General features: G+C 42.2%; 2 protein-coding genes across 8 annotated transcripts; both read left to right on the top strand.

Moving 5' to 3' along the window:
- Positions 1-1,572: 1,572 nt before the first annotated feature.
- Positions 1,573-6,789, top strand: NKAPL (NFKB activating protein like). Its single transcript, XM_027524702.1, has 2 exons — positions 1,573-2,954; positions 3,260-6,789. The coding sequence occupies exon 1, from the start codon at positions 1,675-1,677 to the stop codon at positions 2,872-2,874; it is 1,200 nt and encodes a 399-aa protein (XP_027380503.1). The 5' UTR covers positions 1,573-1,674; the 3' UTR covers positions 2,875-2,954; positions 3,260-6,789.
- A 2,442-nt stretch (positions 6,790-9,231) lies between these two features.
- ZSCAN26 (zinc finger and SCAN domain containing 26) lies at positions 9,232-19,932 on the top strand. 7 transcript variants are annotated; one of them, XM_027524689.1, is made up of 5 exons: positions 9,237-9,337; positions 12,501-12,577; positions 14,243-14,724; positions 15,034-15,151; positions 18,612-19,932. In XM_027524689.1, exons 3-5 carry the CDS (start codon positions 14,305-14,307, stop codon positions 19,511-19,513), a joined length of 1,440 nt encoding a protein of 479 aa, XP_027380490.1. In that variant the 5' UTR covers positions 9,237-9,337; positions 12,501-12,577; positions 14,243-14,304; the 3' UTR covers positions 19,514-19,932. The 7 variants fall into 7 exon arrangements, with proteins under 7 accessions (XP_027380491.1, XP_027380490.1, XP_027380494.1 ...); XM_027524690.1 differs by lacking the exon at positions 12,501-12,577 and having other exon boundaries at positions 9,232-9,337; XM_027524693.1 differs by lacking the exon at positions 12,501-12,577 and having other exon boundaries at positions 9,239-9,337; positions 14,407-14,724.
- The last annotated feature ends 1,053 nt before the right edge of the window (positions 19,933-20,985 follow it).

The following is a 20,985-nucleotide window of genomic DNA, read 5'->3' as shown; positions in this document are numbered from 1 at the left end:
ATGCAGATGACACCACCCTTATGACAGAAAGTGAAGAGGAACTAAAAAGCCTCTTGATGAAAGTGAAAAAGGAGAGTGAAAAAGTTGGCTTAAAGCTCAGCATTCAGAAAACGAAGATCATGGCATCCGGTCCCATCACTTCATGGGAAATAGATGGGGAAACAGCGGAAATAGTATCAAACTTTATTTTTTGGGGGCTCCAAAATCACTGCAGATGGTGATTGCAGCCATGAAATTGAAAGACGCTTACTCCTTGGAAGGAAAGTTATGACCAACCGAGATAGTATATTCAAAAGCAGAGATATTACTTTGCCAACAAAGGTCCATCTAGTCAAGGCTATGGTTTTTCCAGTGGTCATGTACGGATGTGAGAGGGACTGTGAAGATAGATGAGCACCAAAGAATTGATGCTTTTGAACTGTGGTGTTAGAGAAGACTCTTGAGATCCCTTGGACTGCAAGGAGATCCAACCAGTCCATCCTAAAGGAGATCAGTCCTGGGTGTTCTTTGGAAGGACTGATGCTGAAGTTGAAACTCCAATACTTCGGCCACCTCATGCAAAGAGTTGACTCATTGGAAAAGACCCTGATGCTGGGAGGGATTGGGGACAGGAGGAGAAGGGGACGACAGAGGATGAGATGGCTGGATGGCATCACCAACTCAATGGACATGAGTCTGAGTCAACTCCGGGAGTTGGTGATGGATAGGGAGGCCTGGCGTGCTGTGCTTCATGGGGTCGCAAAGAGTCGGAGACGACTGAGCGACTGAACTGAACTGAACTGAAGTTCTGTCTTAGCTTTCCTGTCACATTTCAAGTCTGCTAACTGAGCAGGTCAACTTAACTATAGAGAACCAAAATGACGGTAGTGTCTACACATTTTAAGATCGGGGGAAACAATCTTTTGCATGAAATATTTGCCATTTTAGAGAGCGAACAAAATGTATGCAGAGCGTAATTCCCAAACCACAGTTTCTGAAGAGATCATCTAGGTAAAGAGAGAATCTGGACTGAGTTGGATGCTTCCCTGTGTTTCTGTGAATTTAAGAATACAAATCATAATTCCAGTCTTCACTTAACTCAGGCCAAGCTCAATTTTTTATTTTAAAAGAAGTTCTGGGTTTTGCTTCCAAGTGGGACTTGGTAGTCATTAAAAAACGTATCTCTGCTATGAAAATAGTGGACGAGGTCCTTTTTAAGGGGTAAACAAGAGGAGTGGGAGAAGTGGGGAACCTTCACCAAGGGGTAAAGATAAAGAGAGCCGGAGTGAGAATGGTAGAAGAGAATGGTGTTAAGATGCTTAAAGGCAAATAACCAGGTAGAGAACGGAGTGTTTGAACAGGAGAGGGATTCACTGATGCGAATTCCTCTTCTAAATATTCCCACGGGGCTCAACATGGGAAATGTAAATCCCCAAAACAGGCGTTTCCACGCCCTCTTTATCTGCTCTCCAGAAGAGGCCTCCTTGCAGCCTCACCTAAAAACGGACCTTACAGCCCACACTCGGATTAAGATCCTCGCCTAGCAACCGCCGGAAGCGGAAGTCGTGCTCTGGACCGGAAGTCGTGCTCTGGACCGGAAGTCGTGCTCTGGACCGTTGCTAGTGCGCCTGCGTGGGCGAGAATTGCTGGCCAGTGAGGAACTCTGTAATAACCGCCAGTTTGAAAGACCGGCCCATGGCGCCAGTGTTCCAGTCCAGCTACCCAGAGGACACCCCGGGCTCTGGGAGACAGCGACGCAGCTCGTCCAAGAGCCCGCCATCCGCACAGGCCAGACACTCCCCTTGGGTCAGCCGTACTCACTCCCGCGACCGCGAAGGCCTCAGGCCTTCGTGGAGTCGGTCGGGTGTTGGAGCTTCTTACCCCTTTAACCGCCCTGGGTCTCGAGAGCGGCCCCCTGGGCTCCGCAACTACGACTTCTCATCCTCTTCTTTCTCCTGTGGAGGGTACCGTTACCATCAACACCACTATGTGGGCAACAGGCAGTGGGCGGAGGACTGTGAGAAAGAGAAGGAGGAGAGCTATCGCCAGAGGCGGCTGAAAGAGAGAGAAAGGATTGGGGAGTTGGGAGCTCCTGAGGTATGGGGGCTGTCTCCAAAGTTTCCTGAGCCAGATTCTGATGAACACACCCCGGTTGAGGATGAAGAGGTAAAGACCAAGAAGAGCAGCAGTTCAGATTCCAGCTCCGAAGAAAAAAGGAAAAAGGCCGGTCGTTCAAAAAATAAAAAGAAAAGAAAGAAAAAGTCCAAAAGAAAACATAGGACATATTCTGATAATAGTGACAGTGATTCGGACTCCGACACTAATTCCAGCTCTGATGATAAAAGGAGAGTAAAAAAAGTCAAGAAGAAAAAGAAACGCAGAGCTAAAAAGCCCAAGAAAAAGAAGACTAAGAAGACTAAAAAAGAATCCAGTGACTCAAGCTATAAGGATTCAGAAGGGGAGTTGGCAGAAGACGTCTGGATTGAGCAGTCAAAGATTGCAGATAACATGGATCTAATAGGTCCAGAGGCACCTATTATACACACCTCTCAAGATGAGAAACCTTTGAACTATGGCCATGCTCTGCTTCCAGGTGAAGGTGCAGCTATGGCTGAGTATGTAAAAGCCGGAAAGCGTATCCCACGAAGAGGTGAAATTGGGTTGACAAGTGAAGAGATTGCTTCTTTTGAACGCTCAGGTTATGTTATGAGTGGTAGCAGACATCGCAGAATGGAGGCTGTGCGCCTGCGTAAAGAGAATCAGATCTATAGTGCTGATGAGAAGAGAGCCCTTGCATCGTTTAACCAAGAAGAGAGACGGAAGAGAGAAAATAAGATTCTAACTAGTTTCCGAGAGATGGTGTACCGAAAAACAAAAGGAAAAGATGATAAATAAGGACTTTTGTTCCATGGCAGGACTTTCAACAATTTTATATGACCAAAATTAAAAGGCTTTATGGTGCTACTGTACCAACTGTAAGTTCCTTAAGAAAAAGCTGCTTTTTTAAATTTCTTTAACAATTTTGTTAAATTTAACTGAAAAAATTATATGTGTACGTGTTTTTAAAAATATTCAAACACTATAGGAGGAGAGTCAGTAAAATATGGGTCTTCTAGCCCCATCCCTAATCCTTCCCTCCTAAGAAATCTCTTTTTGGTATTTTCTTTATCTATCCATGAGTCCTGTTTAGGTACAAGCATGTGTATTGCAGGATAAAAGTTGGAGCTATTAACCTAAAGGGTTGTTGTTTACCTGTTGTTCTGACTTTTCTCTCTTCCAGGGCTTCATTTCCTCATGGAGACATTCATTTACCCAGGGACAACCAGGAGAACACCACAAAGAACAAAGGATTCAATTGAGTGTATACTTGTGGTTTGCATTTAACAGAGTTAAAAGTTAGTTTTATTGGCTCATTTTCCTCTTCTAGCTTGTTTCCCTTAAATAATAGGCTGCCAAAGCTCCTGAGTTTGGTTATGTATTTCCTGGTCCACTTATGAAGAGGGAAGGAAAATTTTTGTCTTGGCATTCCAAATAAGACTACTGAGACTCAGCCTAATTAGATTAGCTTAGGTCACATGCCCCGCTGCCGCCCTCCCCCCGCCCCATTTCCGGATATATCATTGCCACGAAAAGAGAATGACTTACTCCTGATCTGCCGAGTTGCTCACCTTATGGACTATGGGTAAGGAATGGATACCTGAGTATCCATATTAGAGTAATGTTAGGAAGGCAGGGGTAGGCAACCAACAGGTGCCCACTACAGTTCTGAATGACTTTTTAAAAAAATATAGTACATGTGCTGAAAGCCAACATTTTTTTGAAAAACTTGGCTTTGACTGTCAGAAGCCAAGGACCTCATTGAAAGAGTCCTGGGGTTTACCCATAAAAATAGACATTAGAAAGATAACGATCCAGAGTGCTTGGGTATTCCAACGAGTAGATTAGGTGCCAGCTAGACTAGGAAGAGAAAGAGCAAAAGGAGGAGGTATAAAGAGATGGTTGGTAGAGCTCATGAAATGATCAGATCAGGAAGGACCATGTGGACAAGAGAGTTAACCTGGAGACACTGGTTAGCACCAGTGCTGGAAAGACATTTAGAGCAAGCTCCACTTGTGGTCTGTGATAAGACCTTTATTGTCATCTAGTGATATCTGACCAAACTTAGACTTTCAGTACAAATGAAAACTATCTAATTTGGATAAGCCCCTTTTCAAGCCACAAGACCCTGGAAAGACCACAGAGCTGAAAGTGAAAGGATGTGGCTCTAGAATCTGGCAGGGCAGAGTTGATGTAGAGAGGAACTTTTACCCTGGATCACACTAGCTTGACAGTGGATCACACTAGCTTGAGATTTTCCCAAAGAGAGTTGGGTGAAAGCCCTCTTGTTAGGTATGTACATTTCCATTTATACCACACTATACAGAAGAATCTACATAGCTTGGAGATATTTTATATCAATGCATATAAATAGATCTTTTTAATGACTATAGTATTCCAGTCTATGGATGAACCATATTATATCTGATGTTTAGGATGTTTTTTGTATTTTGCTATTATACAACACTTGTAGTGAAAATCTTTGTGGATGTATGAGGGTTATCATCTGTAGCATGCTCATCTAAAAATAGAATTAATTATTGGGCAAAAAAGAATGCTTTGTGTCATCTAAAAATGGCCACCTAGAAGTGGAATTATTGGATCAAAGGGAAGGTATTTACTAATATAAGTGCTTTCCATGTACTAGGCAATATAGCAGATATTAGGGATAAACCAAAAAGCAAATTAAGCTTGATACCTGCCATCATAGAATTTTACATGCTAACTTGGGGAGACAGACTTTAAATAGTTAATAGACAAATAATTATAAATTGTAGTATGCTATGAAGAAAAGAAGGGGCTAGAGCCAGAAATGGTGGATGTTTTTGGTAGAGCGGTCAAAGTCTAAGAATATTACATTTAACCTTAAAGTGCTTTTAATAGCCATTGTAACATTGCTTTCCAAAGAGGATGCACTGGTTTATACACTCACCTGCTAATATTGTATTTCTAAACCTTTTGAATCTGAATCTTTGCCAATCTGATAGGTGATAATGGCATTTCACTTTTATTTAAGAGTATGGTTGAGTATGTATAATAATTGTAATTCTTTTGTGTGTGTGAATTATCCACATTATATATTTGTGTATTTTCCTATTGAGTTTCTGATCTTTTTCTTATTGATCATAAGAACTCTTCAAATAATAAATAAATCCGTTCTTTATTACAGAACTTGAAGATACTTTCCCCTTATTTGACTTTTGAATTGCTTTTTTGGGAAACACTTGATCATATTGCCCTTTAAGCCCTAAAGACTCTAGTAGCCATTCAGTGAATTGTCTTTCTTACGTGAGGAAAGAATGTAGCTCAGAAACTGTGGCTCCTAAGTAAACCAAGGTAAGACTGGTGGACTTCTGTCCCTCTCTCTTTTGGCTGCTCCAGGCTGCATACAGGATCTTATTTCCCTCTGCACTGGAAGCCTGGTGTCCTGACCCATGGATCCCTTGGGAATTCCTCATCTCTTTGCTCTTAACCTAATAAATTCAGCTGCATTTTTATGAAGATACTTATGAAGTTTTACTATCAAGCATGAGGGAGGTTTTTTGGTTTGAGATATGTGTATGTGTGTGTTTTTCCATATAAAGGAAGTATCCATCTATTCCTCTTTTATTAGGAGTTTCCCCATTTATTCAGAAATGTTTGTTGAATTTTATTAAATGACGTTTTAGCATTTGTAGTTATTAGTCTATTAATATGCTGGTTTTAAAGTTACGGATTTCCTAGCATTAAATTATGTGTTGTTTATTAGATTCATTTGGAAGTTTTTGATTATTTAAAACAATGATTGACTACAAATTTTTCTATGCCATAATTCACAGTAATGAATGAGTATGGGTGGAAGCAGAGAGAATAGTGGAAAGAATCATTACAAAAAGATACTTGTATCTCATGGCTATAATGCAGTAGTGCCTCTACTGATCATATAGAAAAGGAAGCTTTTATTTTAAACATCATGGACCTGGACCTCTGATGGAAACATATAGATGACCATTTTGTTTACAGAAATGAGGATAATCTTAGAAAATGAAAATCGCAAGTTCAAAAATTGATTTGTATTATTAGTGAAATGTAGCTCTGTCTTGGTAAAAATGGTATTTTGATTTATTCTCACTTTATCTACTTGTACCGCTTCCAAAAAATACAGCCTACTTAAAAATGCACACCTTGAATTCTTTTAAAAAAGCTCTTTGTCTAGCTTCATTGTGTTTTTATTTTCATGATATCCAATGCAATGACAATAATCTCAGCCTTGATAATATGGGTGGCATTTAAGCCAACCATGGTAGGGAGTTTGAAAGTGGGAATGAATGAATTAGGATATATTTGCTTCCTTTTAAAATTGAAATTTATGTTTACCTCTTGTATAATTTTTTTGAGGGAAAGCTCTTGAAAAAAATGAGATATGCATTTTCCCCTCAGGACAGAATTATTAACTTTTAATTAGTAAAATATTCGTATTGATTGGATTTGTTAGCCTAAGGAAGTTTTTAAGTATATACATTTTACTTTAACTTTTTTTTTGAGTTAAACTTTTAAAAGATATTTTTAAGTTTTTGAGACACAAGGGGAAAAAGAACTCTGTTGATAATGGAGTTTTTTTTCTGTTATGATAATTTCAGGCTTGAAACAATATGAATTGTGTGATAAAACAATGTTTAGTAAGATATATGTTTCAAAATTAACCAACTGATTAAACCAGTTTGTTCAGATTTTTTAAAGGGTTTATTTTGTTCACAGATAATAAAAATACAGTTTATGATGATGTGGGCAAGAGAGGGAATACTTCTATTTTCTTTGGCAGAATTTATTTTGGTAGTGACACCACCCTACCCCTCCCCCCTTCACATATTTTGCAGAGAATAATGGTTGATTATTCTCTCCCATGGTAATAGACTGTAATTGAGGAGGACCCTATGGGATCTTCCTGGTACAAACACCTCCCTCCTATCCTCTGCTGTAGCTCCTCTCTGATGTACATAGATAATAGTATCTGATGCACTCTCCTGGGTTGTCTTACAGATGCTAACATTACCACCAAATGAAAGAAATGAAATACTTGATGATCATGCCTCTAGACCTACAGTCCCAAAGTACCAATAAGGTGACTCAGACTGCCTTATTTGCCTGGTTAAAGAATCTGCCTGCAACGCAGGAGACTGGGTTTGGATCCCTGGATCGGGTAGATTCCCTGGAGAAGGGTATGGCTACCCACCCCAGTTATTCTTGCCTGGAGAATTTCATGGACAACTTAACCTAAGTAGTAGTAATGTTAACCACTCTGTTACCTCAACACCAACCAATCAGAGAACTGTGCAAGAGCTGATCAGGTTCCTGACAACCCTGCCTCCCTCACCTGACTTTTATTTTATTTTATTTGCACATCCCTTGAATTTAATTCTAACACCACATCTCAGAAAGTCAAATTGTGTTTTTCATATGTCCTCAGTATAGGCAACATCAGTGTCTTTCTGGGTGTTCCCTTCATGGTTCTTACAGCTGGGAGAGAGGTTCTCTTCTACATGCTTTAGACTGATTCTTTGAAGAGGGGTGGTGGTTTAGTCACTGAGTCATGTCAGACTCTTTGTGACCCCATGGACTGTAGCCTGTCAGGCTCCTCTGGCCCTGGGATTCTCCAGGCAAGAATACTGGAGTGGGTTGCCATTTCCTTCTCTACCTCACCTGACCCTTAAAAAATGCTTTGGTGAAACCCTTTGAGGAGTTGGGGGTATTTTTGAGCACACACCAGAAGTTTTCCTTGCTTGGTCCTGCAATAAACCTCGCTGCTCCACAACGCCCACATTTTGGTTTCTTTGGCCTACTGCATCTGGCACACAACCTTGCGTTTGGTAACATTCCTTAAGTTTTTGTTACCTTAAACCTTGCAAATATACATTCATTGTATATTTGCATATGTACATACATACATGTTCAACTTAAAAATACTTTTATTTTTGCCACTGTATTTGATAATTTTTTTAATTGGGGAGAATGGTAAAATATGTGTCCGTGTCTTAATTAGGTGAGTGAGCAAAGTGGAATACTGGCTGTGATAACACTAAAGTGAGCTGGCCTGTTTCCGTGCCTGTATATGTGTGCTCTGGAGAAGGCAATGGCACCCCACTCCAGTACTCTTGCCCGGAGAGTCCCATGAATGGAGGAGCCTGGTGGGCTGCAGTCCATGGGGTCGGGAAGAGTCGGACACGACTGAGTGACTTCACTTTCACTTTTCACTTTCATGCATTGGAGAAGGAAATGGCAACCCACTCCAGTGTTCTTACCTGGAGAATCTCAGGGACGGGGGAGCCTGGTGGCTGCCGTCTGTGGGGTCACACAGAGTCGGACACAACTGAAGTGACTTAGCATAGCATAGCATATGTGTGCTCAGTCATGTCCAACTCTTTGCAACCCCATGGACTAAGGCCCACCAGGTTCCTCTGTCCCTGGGATTTCCCAGGCAAGAATACTGGAGTGGGTTGCCATCTCCTACTCCAGAGGATCTTCCCAACCTAAGGATCAAACTTGTGCCTCTGAAGTCTTCTGCATTAGCAGGGGGATTACCGCTAAGGTTGGTGATGGATAGGGAAGCCTGGGTGCGGCAGTCCATGGGATCGCAAAGAGTTGGACACGACTAAGCGACTGAACTGAACTGAGGGCAACCTGCTACTCCTAAGTCGGCTTCAGTCGTGTCCGATTCTGTGCGACCCCATAGAGGGCAGCCCACCAGGCTCCCCGTCCCTGGGATTCTCCAGGCAAGAACACTGGAGTGGGTTGCCATTGCCTTCTCCAATGCGTGAAAGTGAAAAGTGAAAGTGAAGTCGCTCAGTCGTGTCCGACTCTGCGACCCCATGGACTGCAGCCCACCAGGCTCCTCAGTCCATGAGATTTTCTAGGCAAGAGTACTGGAGTGGCTTGCCATTGCCTTCTCCGGAGGGCAACCTGGAAAGCCCCCAAATACGCAAGGTTTCACCAATTTGCGTGTCATCTACATGAATGAAATAAATTTCGGGTTAAAAATTTAAGAAACCTAAAAACACACCTGGACGCCCCTCCCAGCCTCTGGACTTGGAGACCGGAGACCGCTCAACCAACTAGCCTGAATTTGGCCTCCTCTTGGGAGGCGGGAGCAGGAGGCCATCGAGCCGCAGTCCTCCAGTATTCCTAGAGCGACGGTCAAGTGCGCCGCGGAGCGAGAGCGGCCGCCCAGTAAAGAGCTAACAAGCTGCTTGAAAGCTTTTGGCTTTTCCCGTGGGTCCTTGGAGGGGTGAGTGGTGATTGTGCTCCATTTTGGGGAGTAACTGCGGCCCGTGGGCTGGGAAGCAGCTGATTTCCTTGGAGGTGCGGAGAAGCCTTACCCCATGGAGGAGACTTGTGGACTCTGAGTGGGCGAGGACAGGAGATGTTAATCTTGGGGCCTAGGAGAGGAATGATGCTGTGGATCTTGTTCTAGAGGCACAATCTTCTGCATGTGTGTATATATATATATTCTATCCACTGAGCTCCATTTTAAATATGTATAAAGTTAAGCCTTAGAAGGTGACTTTTGAGCAAAAGCCTGAGAGAGGTTTAAAAAACCTACGTGGCCTTTGCGGACACGAGTTTTCTAGTAAGGGGCAACAGCAGATGCAAAGGCGCTAAAGCAGGAGCTTGCTTATCATACTCGAGGAGTAGCTGGGAGCCCAGAGTGGTTAGAGCACAGTCAACAAGGGGAAAGTGTGTAGAAAATGCTGTCAGAGAGATGGGGGTGGGAGGAGGCCTGTAGAAAAAGTGGGTATTGTGTAAGGAATTTGTTCATTTCTTGATGTGGAAGGAGTATTCGGAAGGTTTTGAGCAAAGGAAAAACACCTGACAGGTTTTTAAGCATCTACAGCCGGGAACTCGAGATGAAACCAGACTGGAGGGCAAGACTGGAATCGGGTGACTGGAGGCAGGAAAAACGCTGATTTCTCAGCTTGAAGGCTGTCAGGCAAGTGACTTCTCTTATTGGGGGAAAGCCTTTTTGTTCTATCCTGGCTTTCACCCGATTGGATGAAGTCCACTTACATAAATGAAAGCCATCTGCTTTACTCAGTCGACTCCTTTAAATGTTAATCTCATCTGAAACACCCTCACAGAAACACCCACTGTAATGTTTGGCTAAATATCTGGGTACCTGATGGTGCAGTCAAGTTGTCAAATAAAATTCACCATCATAGTACCAAACTGTTTTCTGGCTAACCATCATTACTTTCATGGACATTTTTTCACTTCTTTTAAGAATACAGTTGACCCTTAAACAACATGGGTTAGCGGCCCATAGTGAAGTCAGAAATCCAACTATAACTTTACAGTCTGCTCTGTCTACTCACAGGGCCACATTGCAGATTTGGCCTATTTGAAAAAAAAGAAATCCATGTATAAGTGGACCCATGTAGTTCACTCTCCTGTTGTTTAAGGGTCAGCTGCAGCAGCATTGGCGTTTTGGATTGTAAATCCTGTTTTGACAAATAAGTATCAGCTGGGAGTGATACTATATAACAGCGAACTGAATTTGGAACCTAACTGGACACAGCCACTGAGTGAGTGAGCCTTATTCATGCTGATTCAGAAGTGTGTGCCAACAATTGGCAGATACTATTTCACTTATCTCTAGAGTCACTCAAGAGTCATCAAAATCAAGAGTCTCCACACACCAAGAGCCTGTTCAAAAGATTGATGGTATAATTCTCTGAGTTTTTTTTTTTTTAAGGTTGTGTTGGGTCTTCATTGCTGGGCATGGGGGGTACTCTGCATTGCAGTGCATGGGGTTCTCACGGAGGTGGTTTCTCTTGTTATGAGCACAGGCTCAAGGGTACATGGGCTTCAGTAGTGCAGCTTTTGGGCTCAATAGTTGCCGTTCCTGGGCCCCAGAGCACAGGCTCAACAGTTGTGGGACACAGGCTTAGTTGCTCTGAGGCGTGTGGGATCTTCCCAGACCAGGGATTGAACCCTTGTCTCCTGCATTGGCAGGCAGTTTCTTAACCACTGAGCCACCAGGAAGCCTCTCTGAGTTCATCTTGACATGTTGCGTTTGATAGGCTTTTGTAAGGTGTCCAGGAACCAGATAGCCAGAAGAAAAATCTGTCACTCTTGAGAGGTCTGGGCAGAAAAATAAGGAAATCATTGGCATAAAGATGGTACATAACATACCTGTCCTGTATGTTACCCTCTCCTAGCTTAGGTCCTATTTCTCTTTTTCCTTTCAATGTCCTGTTTTTTGAAAGAGTAATTTTTGCTTGTGCCATTTTTCTCATTTTCCTGTGGCTGGGTGACTGTTCTCCCTATCCAATGACCAGAATTGCCTTTACAGAGGTTGCAGTGACCTCTGTTTGTTTGTTTGTTTTAAATAATATTTATTTAAGTCTTTATGGCTCTGCTGGGTCTTAGTTGTGACATGCTGGATCTTCTAGATGTGGCATGTGGGATCTAGTTCTCTGACCAGGGATTGAACTCTGGACCCCTGCATTTGTTGCAAAGAGTCTTGGCTGCTGGACTGTCAGGGAAGTCACTGACTTTTTTTTGTTTTTGTTTGTATGTTTTTTAGAAATACTAATAGAAATACTAATCATCTGGGCTCCCCAGATGATTCAGCAGTAAAGAATTCACCTGCAGTGCAGGAGATGCAAGAGACATGGGTTCGATTCCTGGGTCAGGAAGATCCTCTGGAGGGAGGACGTGGCAGCCCGCTTCAGTATTCTTGCCTGGAAAATCCTGTGGACAGAGAAGCCTGGCGGTCTACAGTCCATAGGGTTGCAAAAAGTCGGATGCTACTGAGCACAATATAGTTATGGACAAGGAGACATGGAAAGTTTTGGGGTTTTCTGTTTGTTTTGGTTTTAATTTTTGGCTGTGGATGCGTCTTCATTGCTGCGTGCAAGGCTTTCTCTAGTTGCAGTGAGTGAGGACTACTCTCCAGTTGAGATGCCCTCATTTACCTCAAAACATGTCTCTGAATTAGGTATTATCTTCATTTTACAAATGAGTAAACAGTGTAGTGACAGAATTGGATGGAATGCAGGCCCCTTGTCTCCTGGATTCTACTGTCTTTGTTTTTCTACCTTCCTGCTTGTTCCTTCTTCTCTTGCTTACACGTAGGTGTTTCCCAGGTTCCAGCCCCACTCACCCTTTTCCCAGCTATAACTAACAACTACCCTGAACATGTGAGGTTTTCCAACAGCTCTGCGCTCAGGTTTTTCTCTGTCTGGAAAACCCTTTCTGTATTTTCTTGTCTGACTTTCACATGTCTTTTACAAGTCAGAAGGGCTCACCTTCAAGAGGCCTTTTCTGACCTGCTAACAGGGATTAAGTGTCTTACCACTGAGCTCTGCTAGCATCCTGTGTCTACCTTCACCGTGGCACTTAATACATGCAACTGTAATTGCTTATTTACTTGATTTCTTGTGGGGCAGAGAGCTATAGAGGCCAGAGGTTATTTCATCTCTGTATCTCCAGCAACTAAGAGTGTGGCACCTAGACAATAAATGAGGTAAGTTGTGAATATCCTTATGTTCTTTTAGTTAATTCTGATACTGGCTTTAATGAATGAACATACAAACAGTTTTGTTCATTTTGTGTCTTTTGTCTCCCTCTCAACAGTTGGAGAATTTTCAAATCTAGTGAAAAGTTGAAAGAATAGTATGGTCAACACTATAAACCCCACATATAGCAGCTCTTGTCAACTTCCTGCTACGTTTGTGTTTTTTCTCTCTCCCTCTCTCCTCATACCTCTCCACAGACTCCCCTTTTCTTGCAACATTTGAAAATAAGTTTTAGTACTGTCTCCTGAGAATAAGGCTATTCTCTTACATGACCACAAAACTGTATCCCACCCGAGGAGACTCTCAGATCTGCACACTTCTTCTGTGAAGGGCCAGAATAGCTGAGCTTTGCAGGTGCTGCAGTCTCTGTGGTAACTCCAGTTGACCCTTGAACAAAAGGGTTTGGACTACATGGGTCCACTTATACGTGGGTTTTTTCAGTGCATATAGTACATGTATTTTCATTTTGCAGATCTTTAAGTGGGGGAAAGTTTGTGTTTGGTTAAAGATCATGTGGAGTCAAAAGAACTAGAGTTTGAGTCCTGATCCTGTTGAAGCTGTTTTAGCTTCCTACCCTTGCTCATCTATCAGTTCCTTTGTTTTTGCAGCAGAGATAGTAAGTAGCACACAGATTTTGGATTTTTGACTGAGCAGGGGTCAGTGCCCCAATGTTCAAGTCCTCAGTCCTGCTAGTGTATTTCTGAAAGCAGATGTAAACACTATCTACTAAATGGGTTTGGCTGTATTTCAACAAGAAAAAAATCAATCTTCCCTGTTGGCTCGGTGGGTAAAGAGTCTGCCTTTAATGTGGGAGACTCGGGTTCAATCCCTGCAGAGTCAGACATGACTGTGCACCTAAGCAGCAGCAGTATTCTGGTAAAACTTTAAGTACAAATACAGCCTTTGGGCTCTATTTGGTTTGCCTATATATTATTCAGATTTCTGAATTCTTCAAAACATTTGTATATTTTTTTTATTCAAGAGCAAATTTCACTTGTTACGTTTTGCTGTATCTCTTTAGTCTAGAGAAATACCTTTCCCACACTCACTCTTTATTTTCATGAAATTGATGTTTTGAAAAGTGCATACCTCTTGTAGATAAGCTGCATTCTGGACATTCTAGATTTATCTGAAAGTTTCCTCATTATTAGATTCGTGTTAAACACATCTAGTAAAAATGCTGCATACGTGATTAAGGCACAAGGTCAGTTATCTTACTGTTGGTGTTGCTAGGTTTCATTTGACTGCCGGATAGCGCCATTCTTCCCTTTGTAATTCATAAGCAATCAGCGTGGTGATTCTTTGAGGCTGAGATTATCCTTTCCCCTTACTGCTTTTTACCCAATGATTTCACCCATTTGTGGTCCTTGATTGAATCAGTTATTTCATCAAGGGCTACAGAATGGTGATTTTTCAAATCTGTTATTTATGCTGTTAGCTGGCGATCTTCTGTAAAATAGTCTTCTCATTTTGTATGGTTGTTTCAGAGAGAGAGAAGAAATGGATAGTAATTATTGGAAATGTATAAATCCAACAAAGGGGTATTTCTATTGCAGTTATTATCATTACTACTACTATTACTGTTTCTGTGATTCTTGTTATTACATTTTCAGGGGTATCCCTGAGGAGGCAGTCAAAAGAAAGTTGCCCCAAATAGAGCAGTCTGAAGGTGGGGATGGCGATAGCATGGGGAACCGTTCCTTCCCTGGCTCCTGTGAACCTGAAGAAGGAGGGGCTTCAGGTGGTAAAGGAGGATCACCTCTCTGCTCGGGAACAGGGAGTCAAGCTTCAGGGAAACGGCACAGGCTTCAGGCAGGAGCCCCTGTGTAAGCGGTTCAGGCAGTTGCGCTATGAAGAGACCACAGGACCTCGAGAGGCCCTGAGCCGGCTCCGGGAACTCTGCCGACAATGGCTACAGCCTGAGACCCACACCAAGGAGCAGATCCTGGAGCTGCTGGTGCTGGAGCAGTTCCTGACCATCCTGCCTGAGGAGCTTCAGGCCCGGTTGCGGGAGCATCACCTGGAGAGCGGGGAAGATGCGGTGGTTTTCCTGGAGGATTTGCAGCTGGAGCTGGGAGGAACAGGACAACAGGAGGTAAGGGTCAGGTGTCCCCCTTTGCAAGAAAGCAGGAGTTGACACACTGGGCCAGAGCTGTAGCCATGACTTCAGCAGTGGAAGAACTGCTCAGCTTGGGTTCCGTTTCTTTGTAGTCTGGTTGTTTCTTGCTGAAGCTCTTACCTCAGCCACCCTGCCTCTGCTGGGAGGAAACTGAATGTACTCCAGGCTCTCCAGCCTCTTTTCTTTGCCTTTCTGTGGTTTCTCTTCACTTCCTTTTCTAAACATTGAAGTGTTTTTCTGAACAGCAGTTTCCGCCTAAACCCACGTGTACCTAATCATCCCTAGGACCCAAACCAGGCAAAGAAACAGGAAGTGCTCATGGAGGAGACAGCCCCTGGAAAAGCCACGCCAGAGCGGCAGGTCCAACCTGAAGGTGACGTTCCACAGCCCGAGAGAGAGAAGGGTAAGAAGACTGCATCTTCGCATGTGAGATTTGTGGTTCTGCCTGGAGGCCTTGCTCGGCACCCTTGGCATTTTACTTTTTTGTTTCTGTTTTGAGTCAGGTTTATTGAGGTTAGTTTACATGCACTAAAATTCACTCTTTGTAAGTGTACAGGCCAATGAGTTTTCACAAACATGAAATAATGACAGTTGTCTAATCATCACCACAATCAAGACAGAGAAGTTTCCATCGCCCCAGACATTTCCTTTTTCCCTAACCCTTGTTTCTGTTTTTGAGTGTTTCTAGTTTGGTTTTTTCTGTTTAATTAAAACTGAATCCTTCTCCTGTGTGAACCTTTACCTTCCTCTTCTCCCCATTACTGGGGGGTGGGGGTGTGAATTAAAAAGGAGTGCTTGTTTCTCTCCCAAGGGAAAGAATGGCAGCCACATGATTCACTGCTTATTTTTTCTTACCACCTTTCAGTTATTGTAAATGACTACTGCCTTTTATTTCTAAATGTTGTCTGGATTTTCTTTTGTTTTTTTCTTTTTGCTCTAGACTCTGAAATCTCTCTTTCTAATATTTATCCCTTTCATTCTTCTTCTCCTCTTTCCAGTCTGGTACAAGCCCTGTTTCTCTTTTTTGTTTTACCGTCTCTCATCTTGGTGCTTCCGCTAAAGTTAAATTACCTCTTGTTCATTCTCCACCATTTAAACACATTCATTACTGTTGCTCCCCTCCTTGAAGACCTTCAATGAACTAAGAAACAACCCATCACCTTCAGTCACTCCCAATAGCTCCTAACAGAAGCCTCACCTAGCATATTCTGGCACTTGCAGACCTTGCAGCCTCGTATTCCCTGACATAATCAGCTTGCTTCAGTTTGCTGGAGACTTTTCATTCCAACTATTCCATGTGCTGGGAAACCCCTCATTCCCAGACACACTGGGACAATTAGTCATCCTTGGTTCCATCAGCTCTTACGTGTGTTTCTCCTCATGCTGAGTCCCTTTCCCGCCTTGTCTGTCTGGAATACTTTTTCCTCACTCTCGCTGGCTAATTCCTACTCCTCCTTCACAGCTAGCTTAGATATCACTTTCTCTGTCCTTCCTAAATCCCCCCAAGTCTAGATCAGTTTCCCCACCTCTGCTGCTAAAGCTACCATAGAACTGATCATATTATATTAGAATTGCTGGTTTACTTCTCTTTTTCTCCTGCCAGAACCAAAGGACAGGGCTTTGTTTTGTCTCCTGAGTCTGCTACCATCCCGCGCCTAGAGTAGACCTTCAGTATATATCTATTTGATGCATGGCTGATTTCAATTGTAAAGCCTTCTTTTACTTACTACCTGGTTCCCCTGTGCAGTTTCTGAGTATACTTCAGAATTCCTCTTCTTCTGGAAGCTTTCTGAGTAAAGCAGCCAAAAGAGAGAGGCCTACTTTTTCTAAACAGCCTTGCAGAAATGAATTTATGCCATGTAATCAATGATGGGTATATATTTTAAATATAAAAAGTAGATTTAACAACAGTAGATTCTTGAAATTGTTCCTTACTTTCTAGATCTGTTGAAAAATGTTATTTTACACTCAGAGTTCAGGTTGTTTTTCAGTTTGGGAGGCCCCTGCATTCCCTTTTAGTTGTGTGTGTCATTCTGTCCTCATGGAAAAGGCTGTTCTCTCACTCCCTCCCCGTGGGGGCTATTCATCCTCTTGCCAAAGGCCTTTACACCCGATCAGGTTTCTCGTGTTTCTACTCTGCCTCCCCAACATGTGCTTTTACTCTCTCTGATACCTCCTCCCCCCACCCTTCATTTTCACTTTCTCACTGACTCTCACTTTTGAAATGTTCTGCTTGCTATCTTTATCTTGCTCACACAGAGTAAGCTTCATTTGTTTGTTATTAGTGCTGTTTAGACTCTCTCTCTTCTATTTTCTCCATCCACTTCTCCTTTTACTCTCATTCTGCTTTCCATCCCATTCATGCTCCTGGACTTCGTGCTCCTATCTGGTATTCCCTCTGACCCTCTCCCTGGTGTCTGAGCTAAGTTTTTATTCAGCAAACATTGTTTATTATCTCTTCTGTGCCACATCTATAAGCAAATGATTAAAGCAATGAACTATAATGGATCTACTGAACCACACAGGAAAGCAGTTTCTGCTGTCCAAGGAGATCAGGAAAGGCTAACACATTTTTGTGGACTTCATGTTACCCTCAAGGTCTTGTGGCCCAGTGTTTTTTTGATTTATTGGTGAGGACATTGAGCCCAGGGGATTTAAATCACCTAAGAAACACAGCTAATCAGTGATAAAATTGGCACCATGTCTGCATGCCTTCATTTCCAGTTCATTTCTTCATTTCTGGTGCTATCCCTTTCTCTTATTTGCCCTGGGTATTTAATTGACCTAGCTTTCTAATTTCCACATGGCAGACCATTATCAAGAACATACAGCTGTCAGCTGTACAGCAAAGTGAATCAGTTATATGTATATCCACACTTAAAAATTTCTTTTATTGGTGTCTAGTTGATTTACAATGTCATGTTAGTCTCAGGGATACAGTTTGGTGAATCAGTTATGCATATTCATATGTCTGTTCTTTTGTGGATTCTTTTCCCACACAGGCCATTACAGAGTAGAGTTCCCTGTGCTATACAGTAGGTCCTTATTTGTTTAATCTCACTTTTAAATACTTCCAATTGTATGTTCTTTTCAGACCCTGCAATTCTATATGCTTTTTCTTCAATTTTGAGACCAGTGATCTCATCATTTTGCCTAAGTTAACTGAAGTTTTTAAAGTAATATAGCCATTATAAATTATTCAAAAACTTAAGTTGTATAATATACTCTTATTTCCTGGTTTTGCCTGGTGGTTGATGTTTTATGGTAATTTATAGAAAACTAGATTAGCAAAAAGTTCTCAAAGATAAAATTATAACAATCATTTTTTTCTTCTGTGTCACTGCCATGTCTGGCACAAACTTTACGTTATTTTCCCACTACTTGTTTATAATTCTGTCTCTCCTTTAAAAAGAGTTCATAAAAAATAAGTTTTTATTCTACTTGATAACCTCAGTGCCTACAGTAATGATTGGCATTTAGGATGGGTTTAGGAAGGAAGGGATGAAGGCAGGAAAATGTTCAGTATTTTCTTCACTGAAGCCATAAGCAGATTTAAAAACAAAAAAGAACATAGAGCCCTGCCCTTTATGACTGTTGACTTGCTTGCTAACTTCTCTCTGTGTGTATTTATGCATATGTATCACATGACTTCAAACCATTTAAAATAAGTCATCTCTCACCATAATCCTCTCAAAGCAGCCACTGAGAAACATTTTCTTATGTATCATTCCATATATGTTATATACAAACACAAACATCCACATTTCCATTTTGCACACATTCAGTTTTATCCTCCTAATTGCAGATTCCTTCTCCTGAGCACCAAAAAGCAAGTAATTGGTGTTATATGCTTAATGTTTCAGGGGAGGCGAAAAGGATTGAGAATGGGAAGCTGGTTGTAGAGACAGACTCCTGTGGAAGAGTGGAATCATCTGGGAAACCATTTGAACCCATGGAGGTTCATTACAAGGACTCTAACTTGGATAGGCAGCAGGCTGAGCCCAAGGAGAAGACTGACTGTAAATGCTCAGAATATGGGCAGGCATTCTTCCAGCACTCAGACCTGATTAAGCATGAAAGTTCACACAGGAAAGAAAAACTCTGTGAAGCTGAAGTGTGTCAGAGTTTGAGTCTTCCTGGACATCAGAAAATATGCTCTAGAGAAAAAGGTCATCAGTGTCATGAATGTGGGAAAGCCTTTCAGAGAAGTTCACACCTTGTCAGACATCAGAAAATCCATCTTGGTGAGAAGCCTTATCAGTGCAAGGAGTGTGGAAAAGTCTTTAGCCAGAACGCAGGCCTTTTGGAACATCTCAGAATCCATACTGGAGAGAAACCTTATCTATGTATCCACTGTGGAAAGAACTTTCGGCGCAGCTCCCACCTTAATCGACACCAGAGAATTCACAGTCAGGAGGAGCCCTGTCAGTGCAAAGAGTGTGGAAAAACCTTTAGTCAGGCCCTTCTCCTCACCCACCATCAGAGAATCCACAGCCACTCCAGAAGCCACCAGTGTAATGAGTGTGGGAAAACCTTCAGTTTGACATCAGACCTTATTCGACACCACAGGATTCACACTGGAGAAAAACCTTTCAAGTGTACTATTTGCCAGAAAGCCTTCCGATTAAACTCCCATCTCGCTCAGCATGTGAGAATCCACAACGAGGAAAAACCCTACAAGTGTAATGAATGTGGAGAAGCCTTCAGGCAGAGGTCTGGTCTTTTTCAACATCAGAGATACCACCACAAAAACAGACTGGCTTGATGAAGTGTCCTCTCCTTATAGACCATCAGAGACAGTACGTTAATAAGCAGCACTTCAGGAAAAGTCATTCTAGCCAGTTCTGGCAGAGAATTGGGGGCCAAGTTGAAGGCTTTCTGCCTGCACTCTTATTTTCCTTGTAGTCAGCTTTGGGCCACAATATTTTGACCCTAGATGGTACTATGGGATCAAAGGTAAAAGCATTCTTCACTGCAGGACTTCTCAGAGGCTTTAACATGGTAAATGTGTAGTTATGTGTCTCCAAGTAGCAGAGAGCCTCATGATCAAGGGCTTGAAGTCATCAATGAGTCAAGTATGTATAAATTTATAGGTTTAAGCAGAAGAAGAGAGGGTTGATATTTTTGCACATGCTGCAGCAGCAGTCTCCTATACAAAATAAAAAAAGACTTTGGAATACCACACTGAAAGGTACCTTTTAATTTTTTTTTTTTTTTTTTTGCTGCATTGCACAATACATGGGATCTTAGTTCTCTGACCAGGGATCAAACCCATGCCCCCTGCATTGGGAGCGCAGACTTCCACCAGACTGCCAGGGAAGTCCCTCAAAGGTATCTTAAAGTCCAGGTTATTAATGGTAAACATTTTACTCCACTGATTTTACTACCCCATCCCCACCCCAATCAGCAGAAGCATTTTGGAAAGCAATGATGATCTAATTTTACCATTTCCCAGCCCCATCCCTGCCATGTATACCTCATTGATTCAAATTAGAAACTAAAGTTTTATTTAGACTATGGAAGAGATTTGGTAAGTTATTTGAATGAACCAGGCTGAATTAATCCAAGTAGCAACTATCTTACTTGATAACTTCAGTGTTAGTATAGTGGCTGCTGCATAGCAACTTTGATAAATGTCTGGGGAAAGAGATTGGATTTTTTTCCTTTAATACTGATGATGTAACTTTAAAATGCTGTTTGTTCTGGAATTTTGAAAGTCAAGTAATAAAATCAGCTTGGAAGAGATCATGTTCGTCACATTGTGAATGCCAAAATGTCATGGTAATGGTGAAGACTAGTAAGCTTAGGGGAGTCTGACTTCTGAATATGTCACCAGGATGATAAACATCACTTGCTGATTGGTGGCAGCTGCTTGGGGTACCGCTGTCTGGAAAATACTTGTTAGTCTGTCATGTGGTTGAGAAGACTGGTGAGCCCTCAGGTTTTGCTAAGGTTTTGTTCAGCTGCATATAATTTAAACACAAAAAGTGGGAATAACATAATAAAAGTTTGTTTTTCTTTAAATAGAAAAGGCCAGAGACAGCAGCCCAGGCCTGGAAGGTGGTTCTCTGACATCACTAGTGGTTCTCTGACATCACTAGGGGCCCCAGCCTTTGCCTTTCATGCCATCATTCCTTAAAGTCATCATATGATGATCCTTGATGGCTGCTGAAGCTCCAGCTATCACATACAAAATGTGGACAGAGGCAGAAGAACAGAGATGCCTCCCCGTCAGTC

The sequence above is a fragment of the Bos indicus x Bos taurus genome, chromosome 23 (assembly GCF_003369695.1).
Source record: "Bos indicus x Bos taurus breed Angus x Brahman F1 hybrid chromosome 23, Bos_hybrid_MaternalHap_v2.0, whole genome shotgun sequence".
NCBI lineage: Eukaryota > Metazoa > Chordata > Mammalia > Artiodactyla > Bovidae > Bos > Bos indicus x Bos taurus.
Note: the sequence above shows the minus strand (reverse complement) of the source record. Positions and strands in the feature narration are given on the sequence as shown.

What these genes read in the sequence shown, in the direction of transcription:
- NKAPL (XM_027524702.1), top strand. Translation starts at nt 1,675, where the DNA reads ATGGCGCCAGTGTTCCAGTCCAGCTACCCAGAGGACACCCCGGGCTCT.
- ZSCAN26 (XM_027524690.1), top strand. Translation starts at nt 14,305, where the DNA reads ATGGCGATAGCATGGGGAACCGTTCCTTCCCTGGCTCCTGTGAACCTG. An exon ending in GAGGAACAGGACAACAGGAG is followed by an intron (nt 14,725 to 15,033) that starts GTAAGGGTCAGG and finishes AATCATCCCTAG; the next exon opens with GACCCAAACCAGGCAAAGAA. An exon ending in ACAGCCCGAGAGAGAGAAGG is followed by an intron (nt 15,152 to 18,611) that starts GTAAGAAGACTG and finishes TTAATGTTTCAG; the next exon opens with GGGAGGCGAAAAGGATTGAG.